This window comes from Palaemon carinicauda, chromosome 11 (assembly GCF_036898095.1).
Source record: "Palaemon carinicauda isolate YSFRI2023 chromosome 11, ASM3689809v2, whole genome shotgun sequence".
In the NCBI taxonomy this organism is placed as follows: Eukaryota; Metazoa; Arthropoda; class Malacostraca; order Decapoda; family Palaemonidae; genus Palaemon; species Palaemon carinicauda.
In genome coordinates, this window is record NC_090735.1 from 127,222,955 (window position 1) to 127,240,803 (window position 17,849).

Here is a 17,849-nt window from a genome sequence, read left to right on the forward strand (position 1 = left end):
TACATGGTCATTCTCGCCTACCAGTTTTAATCCTCGTCCAAGCACTCGAGCATTCACCTCTCTCACCACTCCATCAACATACAAGTTAAACAACCACGGCGACATCACACATCCCTGTCTCAGCCCCACTCTCACCGGAAACCAATCACTCACTTCATTTCCTATTCTAACACATGCTTTACTACCTTTGTAGAAACTTTTCACTGCTTGCAACAACCTTCCACCAACTCCATATAACCTCATCACATTCCATACTAATACTGCCAGAAAAAGGTTCAGTTCTTGTGCTACCTTTGTCCTAAGTAATTTTCAGTAGTTTTGTTCCTCTAGCTGAGGCTGTTTGCAATGTTGTCACCCAAATATCTCTAGTGCCAGACAACACAAAGGCTCAGACCTTGTATCTTCCCTATTCCTGAGTTAGTCCAGTGTGGCAAAGTTACCTGCTAGGTTATAGCTTTGATGACCTTGTCTTCTACTGACTCAAAGTTTGGTATATGTGCAACTACCTGTGACAACCAAATTTCAGATACCAACTCTCAAATCATCAAAATAGAATGGAGGCACACCCCATACAAATATGGCCAGTGAAAGCAAGGTGAAACACTCATATACTTTGAGAGCTGTGGTCAGTTAACATTCCAAATTCTAATAGGGGTGGCCAAAAGTGGTTTGATTTCATTATTTTATTCTTATTTGATATACTGTATTGCAATTCTATGACAACTTAATAAATTGATAAAATCACAAATCTATTTTCAAATAATTGATAAATGTAGGTTAAAAACTGGATATTCACAAAGAAAATTGATTGTAACAGTACCATTTTGAAGCAGAGATCATTGAAGTGGTACACCATCGCTTCTCAGACAAAGCAAAGACGTTTCCTAGAGTCCTAGTGGATGGGAATCTGAAGATCGCATCCTTTTGTAAGACCATAGAAAAAATTACAAACAATAAAAGCAAACAAGAGGGAAACTTGAACATTCAAAGGAGCCTGACCCGTAAATTTGCTCAATGGAAAGAGGTTGATGACCAGTCTCAAACCAGCTGTCAACTCCTCCACCAAGAAAAGACAATAAGAAGGAGCAGTTATCTATAATTTACTGCACATTTTCTAACGTTGCCCTTATCTGTGCTGATCAGTTTAAGTACTTGGGGTCTGTTGTTGCAGCAAATGGTGGAGTGGAAGCAGATGTACGTCAGAGTCAATGAAGGTTGCAAAGTGTTGGGGGCAGTTAAGGGAGTAGTAAAAAATAGAGGGTTGGGCATGAATGTAAAGAGAGTTCTATATGAGAAAGTGATTGTACCAACTGTGATGTATGGATCGGAGTTGTGGGGAATGAAAGTAATGGAGAGACAGAAATTGAATGTGTTTGAGATGAAGTGTCTGAGGAGTATGGCTGGTGTATCTCGAGTTGATAGGGTTAGGAACGAAGTGGTGAGGGTGAGAACGGGTGTAAGAAATGAGTTAGCGGCTAGAGTGGATATGAATGTGTTGAGGTGGTTTGGCCATGTTGAGAGAATGGAAAATGGTTGTCTGCTAAAGAAGGTGATGAATGAAAGAGTTGATGGGAGAAGTACAAGAGGAAGGTCAAGGTTTGGGTGGATGGATGGTGTGAAGAAAGCTCTGGGTGATAGGAGGATAGATGTGAGAGAGGCAAGAGAGCGTGCTAGAAATAGGAATGAATGGCGAGCGATTGTGACGTAGTTCCGGTAGGCCCTGCTGCTTCCTCCGGTGCCTTAGATGACCGCGGAGGTAGCAGCAGTAGGGGACTCAGCAGTATGAAGCTTCATCTGTGGTGGAAATGTGGGAGGTTGGGCTGTGACACCCTAGCAGTACCAGCTGAACTCAGCTGAGTCCCTGGTTAGGCTGGAGGAACGTAGAGAGTAGAGGTCCCCTTTTTTGTTTTGTTTCTTGTTGATGTCGGCTACCCCCCAAAATTGGGGGAAGTGCCTTTGGTATATGTATGTATGTATCTGTGCTGATAGGGCTAGAGAGGTTTGAGTACTCCTGGAAGGTTAGCCACAAACAAGATTAATTTTTAGAAATTAAGGAGTGTGTCCTTGAAGAGCATAGATGGAACCCTTCCTCTTAAGAGACTAACCAAGGCTGTGCACCTTGTTACTGGCAACCTCAGCATCCCAATTGCTATGCTTACCCTTAATCTTCATCCAAAAACTGAGGCTTGAAAGATAAAAAGGGTGAAAAGACTACTGTTACCTTCTCGATGAGAAAATAAAGTTGCATTAAGGTCTGCGTTTAGCAAAGAACTTAATGTCTTCCACAACCGATGTATGTATAACCACACACGCACACACACAAAATGGGCCCCCAAAAAAATCTTTAGAGAATGCAAAGGAAAAGGATCTCAAACTATTTGTATGATGCTTCTGTACTGCTGCCTTAACCTTTCCCCAATGAAGTATAAGGTAGTAGGTTGGCCACCAGCCACCCATCGAGATAACTTAAGTTATCGAGTTCCTTGACTGGCTAGATAGTATTAAATTGAAGCCCTCTCTCTCATTATGACTAATTCTTTTGTTTACCAACACATACACCGAATTGTCTAGCCTATTTTTTTACACACTCGAAATTCCACATACACCTAACAGCACTGAGATAACCGAACAATTCTTCCTCACTCATGAGGTTAAGTACTGCACTGTAATTGTTCAGTGGCTACTTTCTACTTGGTAAGTAGAAAAAACTTTTTAGCTATGGTTAACAGCTTTTCTAGGAGAAAGACACTTCAAAATCAAACCTTTTTTTCTCTGGTCTTGGGTAGTGCCAAAAAAGCAGGAAGTGCCTTGTTGACAAGGTTTCAATGACTGCAATAATCTGAGATCAGGAATACACCTGTGAAGGTTTATATTCTAAGAAAAAATTCTACTTCCAACATGAAATACGGAGGCTTTTTTCTCAAGTTCAATGACAAATAATCAATTTAGATTAAAAGTTGAGTTACTACCAATAGTATTGAAAAGAAATAACTATTGAAAATAAATTTCAATAAAATGCATAATGAAAGCCACAATTGGTTTTAATACATAAAACTTTAAGAAATTAAAGTAAACCTTTTATAACAATGTCTTTTTCAATTTTGTGATTAGGTATAGGAATTAAATTTAGACTGTTACTAGATCTAAACAACACCATAAGATTCTAACAAGTGTACATTGTAATACACTGTCAAAACTAAAAGGCCAGGAAGACTGCATAAATTTCTCCAGATCAATCTCAAGACCAAACTGACTGACTTGAAGAATACCTTGACCAAAAGACAAATGAAATATCTGCTGGAATGTTATTCGACATGAATCATTAATGCTACATCTCAAACTACAGTCATCATTACTGAACACAATAAGCTCCTCTTTTCAACAACCTTCTCTCTTACCTGCTTATTGGTTGTATTGATTAAACTTGATCGTTGATTTGAGCAAGAAGACTGTGATGACATATTAAACTCACACTCACGACACCCTTCTTCATCATCACACTGTAAACAAAGAATAATTTACCTTAAATTATTCTTTAATTTGTTTTTATTTCTCAAAAAGTTATTTTGAAATAGCTTAAGTGTCAAATTTCACATTTTTTTTTTCTTTTTTAATGTTTGGTGATTATCAGGTGATGAATACTTTTGCCAAGTAGCAAGTCAAATGACAAATACCGAAATGAAAATTACAGCAGTAATAGGTTAGTAGGTTGGTTGTCAAGACACAAAAGTCCGATATTGAATCATTCTCAAGGTATTTTTTTTTTCTTTTCTTTTTACAGATACCTAAGGATCTGGGACAATCCTTATACACCCGACAACACAAAACATATCTTACGCATTTGCTCACATGGGTAGCTACTGGAACTGATCAGTGGCTATATGCCCACGTAATAAAAGTAGAAGACACACATGAGTCCGTAGAGCGATTCTACAAGAACACACAGCCAAGTTAATCTTTTATTTCATTTTTCAAAATTGTCAATAATGTTTTCTCTTCATATACGAATGCTCATCTTGTAGGGCAATTTTTTTTTCTTTTATAGTTTATTCTTTACTTCCATTCCTTTTTCCCTATTGCCGTACCTTCCATGGGGTCTAGAGGCTTGCTCCATTTTGCTTTTCCTACTATGATTGCAGTCTGGCTTGTAATACTAATTACAGAGTTCTCATAAAAGTCTGGCTTGTAATACTAATTACAGAGTTCTCATAAAAAACTCAAGTGTAAACTAATAATAATCAAGTTTATTTACTTACACTTTCCTTGGTAAATATGTCACCCCAAAATTCTGACTACAAATACTCTGCAATTTTAATTACTGTAGGAATCTCAACCCATACCCTATCGTTAAGAGAATATTTACCTAAAAGAGTGTAATAATTTTGTAAAATATCCATGAATTTGGTGAAGTCATCCATGTACAACTTCAATTAAATGATTTATACCACATTTTCCACAATACCTACTAAATATGAACATTCAAAGAAAAAGCCATATATCTAGTAGTCATGACATGGATTTGAATTATACTTGCCAGTTATCATGATCAACAGCCTCTAGATCTTGGTCTACCTAACCAAAATCAATCATCACAACACAGTTTTTAATATATGACTGTAACAATGAATAAAAATAGGCTGTCAATCACTACAAACATTTCATGAGCAGTTTTACATGTTCTATTAAAAAATGCTTATACTTACTAAAACACAGACAAAAGTACTCACGAGACAATTATTTTCTTTTCCTTCGTCATTTTTCTTATTCTTCTTTTTCTTCTTCTTTTTCTCCTTTTTGGCCTTTTCTTTCAATTCTTGCCGCTGGAGTTCTTCGCATAACAACTCAAACTTTGAATATCCCTGCTTTTCTTCAACAGCCACCTGAAATAAATGTACAAAGGTAAGATTTTTCTCTCAACTCAAAATAAAAAATCTTTAGTTATTTTAATTTTTCCTAATTATACAAACCTGAGTCCTTTACTATAGGAGAACAGATAACGGGGAATCTGGAACACCGGTGTAAACAACCAACTCCTGCCAGCTCACTGACATCTCAATTAGATGGTAGCCTGTGACTTTCTCGGGAGCCTGCGAAGGTGGTTTAAGCAAAGGACTTGGATTTGTATGGTTAGAAAAAATAAGAATTACTATAACTTGTGATTAGTTCCTAAACGAATACAAACAATCGCCCTTTGCTTGAAAAGACTCTTATTTAGATAGGAGGAAGTTCTCTTTTCAACTGATTGGAAACCTGACTCAGGAATACAAACTTGAGCATCTTGGATGCTAAGAAGAATAAAAATTCCTTACAACTCGGGCATCCCAAGAGAAATAAAAAAACAGCGTATTCTACAGTCGTGGCTTTTACAAGTTTTTCTCTAGCTAAAATCCTCTGTATAGTAGACCTGGCAAGTAATGGGTCTGCTGACCACTTTATGATTATTGGTTTACAGGGTGGTTTTAGAAAAGGTAGGGGATGTATGGATCAGATTTTTAGTTAGGCAAATATGCAAGAAATATTTAGCAAAAATTAGGTTTATGTTGCATTTATGGATCTGGAGAAAGCTTATGATAGAGCTGATAGGGAAGCAACATGGAATGTGATGAGGTTACATCGAATTGATGGAAGGGTGTTGCAAGGAGTGAAGAATTTTTACATGGGTAGTTAAACGTGTTAGGATAGGAAATGAAGCGAGTTGAGTGGTTTTCAGTGAGAGTGGGACTGAGACAGGAATGTGAGACGTAGCCATTGTTGTTCAATTTTTTGATGACTGAGTTGTGAGAGAGGTGAATGCTCAAGTGTTTGGTTGAGGATTGAAACTGATAGATGAGAGCGATCATGAGTGGGAGGGTTAATCAGTTGTTGTTTGCAGATGATACAGTAATGATTATAGACTCGAGAGTGACAGAGTTTGGGAGTGTGTGTGAGAGAAGCAAGTTGAGAATTAATGTGGGTAACCGTAGATGCACAAAAAGGGGAGGTGGAGCTAGGTTGAATGTCATGTTGAATGGAGGGTTACTTGAGGAAGTAGATCAGTTTAAGTACTTTGGGTCTGTTATTGCTGCAAATGGTGGAGTGGAAGCAGATGTACGTCAGAGTGAATGAAGGATGTAAAGTGTTGGGGGCAGTGAACGGAGTGGTAGTAGTGTGTTAGGAATGAATGAGAAGAGTTCTGTATGAGAAAATTATTGTACCAACTGTGATGTATGGATCGGAGTTTGGCAAATGAAAAAAGAAACAAAGAGACAGAAATTGAATGTATTTGAGATGAAGTGTCTGAAGTCTATAGCTGGTGTATCTTGATTAGATAGATTTAGGAAATTAGTAGTGAGGGTGAGAACAGGTGTAAGAAATTAATTAGCAACTAGAGTGGATATGAATGTGTTATGTAGTTTGGCCATGTAGAGTGAATAGAAAATGGCTGTCTGCTGAAGGTGATGAATGCAAGAGTTGATTGGAGAAATAAAAGAGGAAGGCCAAGGTTTGAGTGGATGGATGGAGTGGAGAGAGCTCTAGGTGATAGGCGGATAAATGTGAGAGGGGCAAAAGAGAGCGCTAGAAATAGGAATGAATGGCGAGCGATTGTGACGCAGTTCCGAAAAGCCCTGCTGCTTTCTTTGGTCGCCTTGGTGACCGTTGAGGTAGTAGCAGTAGCATATTCTGCATATGAAGCTTCATTTGTGGTGAATAACGGGGGGGAGGGTGGGCTGTGGTATCCTAGCAGTACCAGCCAAACTCCGTCGAATCCCTTGTCAAGCTGAATGTTCCCCTTGTATTTTTCTTTTTTAATGTTGCCTACCCCCCAAAATTGGGGGAAGTGCCTTGGTAGGTATATAGAATAACTACACCACACTCCCCTGGAGGAACTCTTCTGTGCTTAGGTACATGCTAAGTGGGCTTATCCAACTATCAGATAGAGTTCAGCTGGCGAAGTTATTTGAAGCTGTACCACAAAATATGGAAAAATTTTATTTTCCTTAGTAAAATAAATTTTTGAATATACTTACCCGTTGATCATGTAGCTGCAGCTCTGCTGCCCGACAGAAAAAACCTACGGGAGGAATACGCCAGCGATCGCTATACAGGTGGGGGTGTACATCAACAGTGCCATCTGTCTAGTAGGTACTTTTCAATATTAATCTTACCCGTTGATCATGTAGCTGATTCACACCCAGGGGGGTGGGTGGAGACCAGCATACATGTTAACATTAGAAGCTAAGTATTCCGTATTTCATTTTAGCAGTTATTCAAAATAACAAACATAAAATTAATAAGTACCTGGTAAGGAAGACGACTTGAACAATTACTCTGCCTTTTTAAGTACGTCTTCCTTACTGAGCCTCGCGATCCTCTTAGGATGCTGAGCGACTCCTAGGTGCTGAAGTATGAAGGGCTGCAACCCATACTAAAGGACCTCATCACAACCTCTAATCTAGGCGCTTCTCAAGAAAAGAATTTGACCACCCGCCAAATCAACCAGGATGCGAAAGGCTTCTTAGTCTTCCGTACAACCCAAAAACAACAATAAAAACATTTCAAGAGAAAGATTAAAAAAGGTTATGGGATTATGGGAATGTAGTGGTTGAGCCCTCACCTACTACTGCACTCGCTGCTACGAATGGTCCCAGGGTGTAGCAGTTCTCGTAAAGAGACTGGACATCTTTAAGGTAAAATGATGCGAACACTGACTTGCTTCTCCAATAGGTTGCATCCATTACACTCTGCAGAGATCTGTTTTGTTTGAAGGCCACTGAAGTTGCGACAGCTCTAACTTCATGTGTCCTTACCTTCAGCAAAGCATGGTCTTCCTCATTCAGATGAGAATGAGCTTCTCTAATCAAAAGTCTGATGTAATAAGAAACTGCGTTCTTCGACATCGGTAAAGCAGGTTTCTTAATAGAGCACCATAAAGCTTCTGATTGTCCTAGTAATGGCTTCATACGTCTTAAATAGTACTTAAGAGCTCTTACTGGGCAAAGTACTCTCTCTTGTTCGTTTCCAACCAAACTGGACAGACTTGGAATCTCGAACGATTTGGGCCAAGGACGAGAAGGGGGTTCGTTTTTAGCTAAAAAACCAAGCTGTAAGGAACATGTAGCCGTTTCAGATGTAAATCCTATGTTCCTGCTGAAGGCGTGTATCTCACTGACTCTTTTAGCTGTTGCTAAGCAGACGAGGAAAAGTGTCTTCAAAGTGAGATCTTTAAAAGAGGCTGATTGAAGCGGTTCGAACCTTGCTGACATCAGGAACCTTAAAACCACGTCTAAGTTCCAACCTGGTGTGGCCAACCGACGTTCCTTCGAGGTCTCAAAAGACTTAAGGAGGTCCTGTAGATCTTTGTTGTTGGAAAGATCTAAGCCTCTGTGGCGGAAGACTGCTGCCAACATGCTTCTGTAACCTTTGATCGTAGGAGCTGAAAGGGATCTTACCTTCCTTAGGTGTAAAAGGAAGTCAGCTATCTGAGTTACAGAGGTACTGGTTGAGGATACTGAATTCGCCTTGCACCAGCTTCAGAAGACTTCCCATTTTGACTGGTAGACCTTGAGAGTGGATGTCCTCCTTGCTCTGGCAATCGCTCTGGCTGCCTCCTTCGAAAAGCCTCTAGCTCTTGAGAGTCTTTCGATAGTCTGAAGGCAGTCAGACGAAGAGCGTGGAGGCTGGATGTACCTTCTTTACATGCGGCTGACGCAGAAGGTCCACTCTTAGAGGAAGAGTCCTGGGAACGTCTACTAGCCATTGCAGTACCTCGGTGAACCATTCTCTCGCGGGCCAGAGGGGAGCAACCAACGTCAACCTTGTCCCTTCGTGAGAGGCGAACTTCTGCAGTACCTTGTTGACAATCTTGAACGGGGGGAACGCATAAAGGTCTAGATGGGACCAATCCAGAAGAAAGGCATCTATGTGAACTGCTGCTGGGTCCGGAATCGGTGAGCAATAAATTGGGAGCCTCTTGGTCATCGAGGTAGCAAACAGATCTATGGTGGGCTGACCCCACAAGGCCCATAGTCTGTTGCAAACATTCTTGTGAAGGGTCCATTCTGTTGGGATGATCTGACCCTTCCGGCTGAGGCGGTCTGCCATGACATTCATGTCGCCTTGAATGAACCTCGTTACTAGAGATATTTTTCGATCTCTTGACCAGGTGAGGAGGTCCCTTGCGATCTCGAACAACGTCATCGAATGAGTCCCTCCTTGCTTGGAGATGTACGCCAAGGCTGTGGTGTTGTCGGAGTTCACTTCCACCACCTTGCCTGGAAGGAGGGACTTGAAGCTTCTCAAGGCCAGATGAACTGCCAGTAGCTCCTTGCAGTTGATGTGCAGTGCTCTTTGATCCGAATTCCACGTGCCCGAGCATTCCCGACCGTCCAGTGTCGCACCCCAGCCCGTGTCCGATGCGTCCGAGAAGAGAAGGTGGTCGGGGGTCTGAACAGCCAGTGGTAGACCTTCCCTGAGCAGAATGTTGTTCTTCCACCAAGTCAGTGCAGACTTCATCTTCTCGGAGATAGGAACTGAGACCGCTTCTAGCGTCATGTCCTTTCTCCAGTGAGCAGCTAGGTGATACTGAAGGGGTCGGAGGTGGAGTCTCCCTAACGCGATGAACTGGTCCAGCGATGAAAGCGTCCCTATCAGACTCATCCACTGTCTGACTGAACATCGGTTCCTCTTCAGCATGCTCTGGATGCATTCTTGGGCTTGACTGATTCTGGGGGCCGACGGAAAAGCCCGAAAAGCTTGACTCTGAATCTCCATACCTAGATATACTATAGTTTGGGATGGGACGAGTTGGGACTTTTCCATATTGACCAGGAGACCCAATTCCTTGGTCAGATCCAGAGTCCACTTGAGATTCTCCAGACAGCGACGACTAGACGCAGCTCTTAAAAGCCAGTCGTCCAAATAGAGGGAGGCTCTGATGTCTGCTAAATGCAGGAATTTGGCAATATTCCTCATCAGCTTGGTAAACACTAGAGGTGCCGTGCTTAGGCCAAAGCACAGGGCTTGGAACTGGTATACCACCTTCCCAAAAACGAACCTTAGAAAAGGTTGGGAATCTGGGTGGATGGGGACGTGAAAGTACGCGTCCTTTAGGTCTAACGAGACCATCCAGTCTTCCTTCCTGACCGATGCTAGAACCGACTTCGTCGTCTCCATGGTGAACGTCTGCTTGGTGACAAAGACATTCAGAGCACTGACGTCTAGCACCGGTCTCCACCCTCCTGTCTTCTTCGCCACTAAGAAGAGACGGTTGTAGAAGCCCGGGGATTGATGGTCCCGGACTATGACTACCGCTCCCTTTTGTAGCAAGAGAGACACCTCTTGCTGTAAAGCTAGCCTCTTGTCCTCCTCTCTGTACCTGGGAGAGAGGTCGATGGGAGTTGTTGCTAGAGGGGGCTTGCGCAAGAACGGAATCCTGTACCCCTCTCTGAGTAACTTCACAGACTGTGCGTCTGCACCCCTGTTCTCCCAGGCCTGCCAGTAGTTCTTGAGCCTGGCTCCCACTGCTGTCTGAAGAAGGTGGCAGTCAGACTCTGCCTTTTGAGGACTTGGAACCCTTCTTCTTGTTGCCACGTTGACTAACGGCACGAGTACCTCCTCTGCTGGAGGTTCTGCCACGAAAGGGCGGAATGAACCTAGACGCTGGTGTGTCCATCCTAGGTCTAGGCACGGAAGGTAAAGCTGTGACTTTACGTGCGGATGACGCCACCAGGTCATGAGTGTCTTTCTGGATCAACGAGGCAGCAATCCCCTTGATCAGCTCTTCAGGAAAGAGACACTTCGATAGCGGAGCAAACATCAGTTCTGACTTCTGACATGGGGTGACTCCCGCCGACAAGAAGGAGCAAAGGTGATCCCGCTTCTTGATAACTCCAGACACGAAAGAAGCCGCAAGCTCGCCAGACCCATCCCGTATGGCTTTGTCCATGCAGGACATAATGAGCAAGGCAGAGTCCTTATCCGAAGGGGAGGTCTTCCTGCTCAAGGCTCCCAAACACCAGTCCAGGAAGTTAAAGATCTCGAACGCACGGAAAACTCCCTTCAAAAGATGGTCCATGTCCGAAGAGGTCCAGCAAATCTTGGAGCGTCTCATAGCCAGTCTGCGGGGAGAGTCTACCAGACTTGAGAAGTCGCCCTGGGCAGAGGCAGGAACTCCCAAGCCGAGAACTTCTCCCGTGGCATACCAGACGCTAGATTTGGAAGCAAGCTTGGCCGGGGGAAACATGAAGGCTGTCTTCCCAAGTTGCTTTTTGGCCTGCAACCACTCTCCCAGTACCCTTAAAGCTCTCTTGGATGAGCGAGCGAGTACGAGCTTCGTAAAGGCAGGAGCTGCTGACTGCATGCCTAAAGCGAACTCAGAGGGAGGTGAGCGTGGAGCTGCAGACACAAACTGGTCCGGATACAACTCCTTAAACAGGGCAAGGACTTTCCTAAAGTCTAAGGAGGGAGGCGTAGTCTTGGGTTCATCTATGTCGGAGTGTTGGTCGTCCAAATGCGCAGCTTCGTCGTCATCAGAGATTCCTTCATCCGAATGCTGAGGAGGAAGCGGCAAAGGAGGAGATAAAAGCTGAACGGCTGAATCCGGCAGCACGGGTGCATGCGTAGCTGCACTGGATCCAACATCATGCCGCTGTTGGTCAGTCTGAGAGCTGGCAAAAACCAAAGCCGGAGTGGTGGTGTGTGGTGGGTACCACCGTGGGTTGCGGAGACTGACGCACCGCGTCAAAACACGGCAGCTTGACTCCACCTTCCTGCTGATGCGGTAGCTCACGCACATCAACGGAGGGTGCCGCACGTCGGCTAACGTCAACATGCGTCTGGCAGGGTCGACTGCGCATAGGTGGTGGAGCTCTCACAGCCGGAGTGTGGGAGCAGGCAGCCGCAGTGTCAGCTGGGCGCACAACCGTGGCAGGTTGTAGGCTAACGGGTGCAGCGTCAGCCTTCTCAGCACGATACTCCTGCATGAAGGAAGCTAGCTGAGTCTGCATAGACTGCAGCAAAGACCACTTAGGGTCTACAGCGGCTGGTGCGGCAGCAGACGGAGTGATTGCCTGCTGCGGAACCACTCTACCTCTCTTGGGAGGTGTGCAGTCTTCGGAGGACTGCGGCGAGTCCGAACTGACCCAGTGGCTACACCTGGGTCGTTGGACTCGCTCGGAAGGGACCTTGCGCTTGAGAGCTCGTGAGACCTTGGTCCAGCGTTTCTGTCGAGAAACCTCTTCCGCAGACGAGGAATGAATGGGCTCACTCGTCTGTTTGTGGGTGGGACGATCTCGGCAAGATACGTCCTCAACCACGGAGGGTACGTCTGTACACTGATCAAGGCCTGTCGAACCCTTTGGTCGTACGACATTGCTTCTCCCCTGGGCTTGGGAGCTTGCAAGAGGTCCCGGACTGGGAGGACGACAGGCACTAACAGACGCACCCTCATGCGTAACACTGACACTTTTCACAGCACTGACACTCACTACACTTCCCACTGCACTTTTCTCCTTCAACTCTTTGACGTCAGCCAAGAGTTGATTGCGGTCATTCGCTAATGACTCAACTCTGTCACCAAGAGCCTGAATGGCACGCATCATATCCGCCATCGAAGGTTGATGAGAGCTAGTAGGAGGGTCGGGTGTAACCACTACAGGGGAAGGAATAGGTTGTGGGGCATGGGGAGAGGAAAAATCAATAGAGCGAGACGAACTCCTCCTGATCCTATCCTTCTCTAGCCTACGTGCATACTTAAGGAATTCTTGAAAATCGAATTCCGAAAGCCCAGCGCATTCCTCACATCGATCTTCCAATTGACAGGCTTTACCCCTACAATTGGAACAAACTGTGTGCGGATCGATAGAGGCCTTCGGAAGACGCCTACAACAGTCCCTAGCGCTACACTGCCTGTACTTGGGGACTTGAGTAAGGTCAGACATCTTGAATTAGTCAAAGGGGGGAAATCCAAAATCTATCCAAGTCGTCAACAAATAATCCAAAATCTAATCAATGAAAGTGAGAAAGTATTGATGATAACTTCTGCACAGCGAAAGCTAATAACTAGAGAGAATACTTCACCAAATAACGTGAAAATCAACTCCAGAAAACAACAGCGTATCAAGTAGGTCTTGCCGGTGGCACGACAGAGAGAAAATTGGTTCTTTGTTGACAAGAAGTACTTGAGTACCTACTAGACAGATGGCGCTGTTGATGTACACCCCCACCTGTATAGCGATCGCTGGCGTATTCCGCCCGTAGGTTTTTTCTGTCGGGCAGCAGAGCTGCAGCTACATGATCAACGGGTAAGATTAATATTGAAAAATTAAAAGTAATAGAGAAGGCCAATCATTCTCTACTTTCACCCCAATCATATTTCTAACCTCAACTTCAATACGCAGTTACTGGTCCTGTGATAGGGGCTGAGTCAGCTATACCACCAACTGAACAGCTATAACACTTCCTAAGGAGAACAGATCTAGGGATCTGTAGGTCTCCTCCCGAAGGTAAGGAGCAGTGAGGAAAAACAATGTCTCATGCAACAGGATAGTCTTCAGTATCCTTCCTCCATTTCACTGTCACCTCCACCTCTACTGGTGGGAACAAAAGAGGACTCCTTCAAAGATAAGTTACGTAAACCAAGTCCCTCTCGGCAGCCGATCCATTTGTGAAATCTCAAAATCATGGCATCACAATGCTTTTCCAACCACCCAACTGGCCCATTTTTTGGGCACCTGGAACATTAGGAACCAATTGCCTTGACTCCCATCAGGACAATGTTCATCAGGGACTACTACTTGCTAGGGTCAGTTAGGTCCTCTGTGTCTGCTAGATAGCTGATTATACACAACTAGTAGTCAATTCAAGAGGCAGCTTGCATGGTAGCCATGGCCGTGCGTAACTTCCATACCAGATGCCTCTGCAAATGAGAAGAAACTGGAACCGTTAAAAAACATCTTTATGAACAACCCAGTCTCCAGGTTGCAACTGTGGGGTTTAGTGGAAGAGGGGAAAGGAGAACCTCCTACGGCCAATAGTATTTTCTCCACCTCGTAAATTCTGCAGGAATTAAACAAGAGGATGTCCAACTTTCAAGGAAGCCTCCTTTCCAGAGAGCTGAGACATTCCCTTATTTAAGGTATCCTTGGCTAAAGCCAACCACGGGGCAGTCAAGTCTCAGCGTCTCGCTGCTCGGGATGTAACAGAGAAGGTTGATGGGTGTCTTCCAGTCCTTTAGGGGAAGGATAAGGCTTCTCTTAGGCCACAGACCTTTCTGATACAATCCAGCCCCTTAAGAAATGTCTTCTGTACCTGGAAGAAAATAATGCCTTCCTAATGGATACGAGACCTACAATGTGTACCTGATAGACATGCGTAGGAAGGATGTGTAAGGGGGAGAGTGAGCACATCTGGTATGGTGCTTCTCTATAAGGAGCAATATCCTGGAGGAAACCCATTAGGCAAACATGCTTGTGGTGAAGATGATACTGTTGTAGCACACCTGAGAGATGTCTCGCAGATGCCTTCATAAGGCAAGAGCGTCTGGTGGAGCTACTTGTAGAGACAAAGAATCCGAGATAGCACATTTGGAAAGCAGGGATTTGAGAGATGCATCCAAAGGATATGTACTTAAGTGACACTTGTGCCTTAGTAAGTGTCATGAGTAGATACAATATTATTGAAGGAATATAATATTAAAACAGACATATGTATGTATTCCTAAAGTGTGAGCAGGGAGAGGAGATTTGACTACCGTAGTATTTGTCAAACCTGTCATCATCTCACGATCATCAGCATTCTGGAAACAAACCGAGCCTCCATGAAGAGTGCCTGCAACGATAAAAGAACTGTCTTTTTTAAGAAACCGAGCCTCGAGAAATATCCCTGTTTATGAAAAATGTCATCACAGGTAGACACATGCCATGCTTTTGTTATAGCTTAAAACGAGGTCCAGATTTCAACAAAAAATAGTTCTAGAAGCTACTATTGCATGATCTAAGTGGGTGTTTTTGAGGAAACCAATCAGGATACAGAATTGTCAAAAAACTCCTTATGCGGAAGTGATGACTGTCCAACGTTATTCGCTCCACCCATGAACGGGTATATAAACTTCAAGAGCTTGTCCAGAGGAGACAGGATAAGAGGAACTATGTCCGAACTAGATGGGAACCACGTTCTGATGAGATAAGGACAAGAGAACACCAGTAGTCTTGAGATCCAGTTTCCAACCTTCCCTTCAAACAACAAATGTATATCTCCAAAATCTGGTTATGGCTGAGAAGAAAAGACAAATTAAAGAAGCCAGCCCTCTCTCCTTGTGACGAGAAGTAGCCAACACTGCCTACAGCCTGGTCTTAATTCGACACTACCATCAAATTCTTGGAGAAGACTTCCGATGTCCCATCTTGATGCCACCCTTCTGCGACGTCTTTGATCCGAAGTCATCGTGCAAGTTTCACCTAAAATTCAGCCACCCTTCTGCGACCTTCTCAAGCCTTAAGCCACTGTACCATCTTCTCACAAGCTGCAGAAGACTTTTCTACATTCCATATAATTATTGAACTACCTTATTGACTGTTACCCTTTTCTATTAATATTTTAATTGATTTGATTTGTCAAAGTTACTGAAGAAGAAACATTGATTTTCTATATAATTTTGTGAATAAAAGTGCTTTTTTTTTGCGAGTTTCTTTTTATATTCATTTCCCACACTTCATTGGTTGTTGTTGGAATAATTTAGTTTGGATATTAAAAGAACCTGCAACGATTTTAAGATCGTAACAATAGGCATAGCCCAAAGACAAGGTAAATCTGGGTTACAATGCCGGAGGGACCACATCTTGGGATGCGCCGAGAAAAAGAGGTGCATCTGAAGACTCTAGTGATATACTATTAGAGTAAGCAAACCTAAGGCAGAGTGTCTGGGAGCCGTCTGCCTAAGCAACTTGCACCTGACAAGAATGGATCTGAAATGCACCTATCTGGAAATGCATGTATCCAGAGATTCATGTCTAGGAAGGCTCATCAGATAAAAAGTCTCTAGTAGGAGAGAGGCTCAAAGATTAAAATCCTCAGCAGGTGAAAACCCTAGATAAGGCCTTGGACGAGGAAAATCTGGAAGGTGTGTGTCTGGAAGAGAATGCTAGCAAATGGTCTCCCGAAGGTCTGGAGAAAGGTACACCACCAACGAGGTACGTCAGCTATCTACCTCCAACAAGATCGCATGGCCAAGGTTTAGTAACAACCTTGCGAGCATGCTATGAAGAGTAACATTATGACGGACAAGAAACTACGTTATGAGCATGCTCTGAAGAGTAACACTCCGAAGGACAGCTGCTTCAACAGTTACAAGGGTCATGAACTTGCTAACTGAAGCTCCCAGCTGAAAATGCAGGAACTAAAGGGCACTTTTCTCTCCCCCCCCCCCCCCCCCAAATGCCTGGGAGGACCTCACCTCCGAAAAATCTGAAGCTCGACTGAAAACTGGAGGGAGCTCTGAAGGCACTGGAGGTGGCTGCAAGAGAGACTAGAAGTTCCAAGACAGACTAGAGAGCCAGGAATAGAAGGCTGTTTCCCTCGAGAAGGACGATTTCCTCAGGATGGGCGCCTGGGAGAAAACTCTCCCTTCCAAGGATGACTGGGGACTAAGCAGCTTCAACATGGATGCAGGAGGCTTCTGTAGGTAGATCTAGAAGATCCATAAAACTCTGGAGAAGCAGTAACTAAAGGGCACCTGCTTGGAAATGGCACCTGAGAGAAGACTCTCTCTCCAGAGCTTACTTAAGGGCATTGCACAAAGGAAAGACTGCCTGGGAGAAACTCCCCTCTGAACCCTTCAGAGGAAGACACGAGGCAGCGCAGCTTTTCCTAAGCCCTCAGGAGAAAGGTTTAGAAGTTCTTAGAAGTTCCATGATGATCCAGGGAAGCAGGAACCAAAGGGCGTTTCTCTCAAGAAGGAAGGTGCTTAGAAAACTCTCCTTCACAAGACTCCAAAATTAGACTGAAGAAAATGCAGCTACTCCAAAGAGACCAGCTGTAGGAAGGCCTAGAGGTTCTAAGATGAACTGAAGAGACACACCAAAGGCGTCGAGATCCCTTTCGAAGAGGGGACCCGGCAAGGTTAACGAACTTTAAAGCAAGCTCTGAGGAACTAATGCTCTAGTGACTTATAGAAAGGCAAGGCCCTGGGTGAGCATGCTCCAATACTCTGGAGGAGACCTCCAGAAGGGCAATGCCCTGGGGTCGAAGCTGAAGAAGACACCCGTAGTCACCAGTAGCTCACAAAGGGAAGAGCCTCTGGAGGGGAAACAAGCCTCCCCTGGACAGGCAAAGGAAGAACGGGAAACACCCGAAGAGGTACCGTCTTCAGGGAAGGGCTGCTTTAGCTCCTAGAGAGGGTGGCTGTCCTTCATGGGAACATCCCCCTCAAATTTCTAAAGGCTCCTCCTCAAACTGAAAAAGAAAACTCCCCTTGGGAAGAAGACACTACCATATGCAGAAACAGGAAGGCCTCCCTACCTCAAGGATTGCCAAGGCGAGTGAAGTGAGAGGTCATGGTTAAACCACCTCAAGGATGAGTCCAAGGGCACTGAAGATTGCTTCCCAAGGACAAATCACATAAGCAACAAAGTCTAGTCCCTCAAACGCCTGGCATGGATGAAATTAGAAGGCCATGAACTCTCACACTTCTAAGCCCTTGGATGCGGTTAAAGCCTCTGCCGGCATCCAGGAAAAGAGGTACTTCTTACATTTGTAAAGGCGCTGAACAATCACCCAAGGGCCTTTAAGCAATTCACACACAGAAAAAGAAAGAAAAAATCAATTATGCCAAAAATTCAGGCCAGCAAGAATGTCTGTTCTCACCCACGCTGAGA

The 17,849-nt window shown here is 44.2% G+C and overlaps 1 protein-coding gene across 4 annotated transcripts in view; it reads right to left on the bottom strand.

The window, feature by feature from the left end:
• The window catches only part of LOC137650198 (gametogenetin-binding protein 2-like), an 86,419-nt gene that overhangs the window by 21,500 nt on the left and 47,070 nt on the right, over positions 1-17,849 (bottom strand). For 2 of the 4 annotated variants that reach the window (XM_068383376.1, XM_068383378.1), the window contains exons 7-8: positions 4,728-4,880; positions 3,399-3,500 (exon numbers count right to left, since the gene is read on the bottom strand). In XM_068383376.1, the coding sequence (XP_068239477.1) occupies positions 3,399-3,500; positions 4,728-4,880 (255 nt within the window). The remainder of the gene's footprint in view (positions 1-3,398; positions 3,501-4,727; positions 4,881-17,849) is intronic. The other 2 variants (XM_068383377.1, XM_068383380.1) reach the window with 1 other exon arrangement.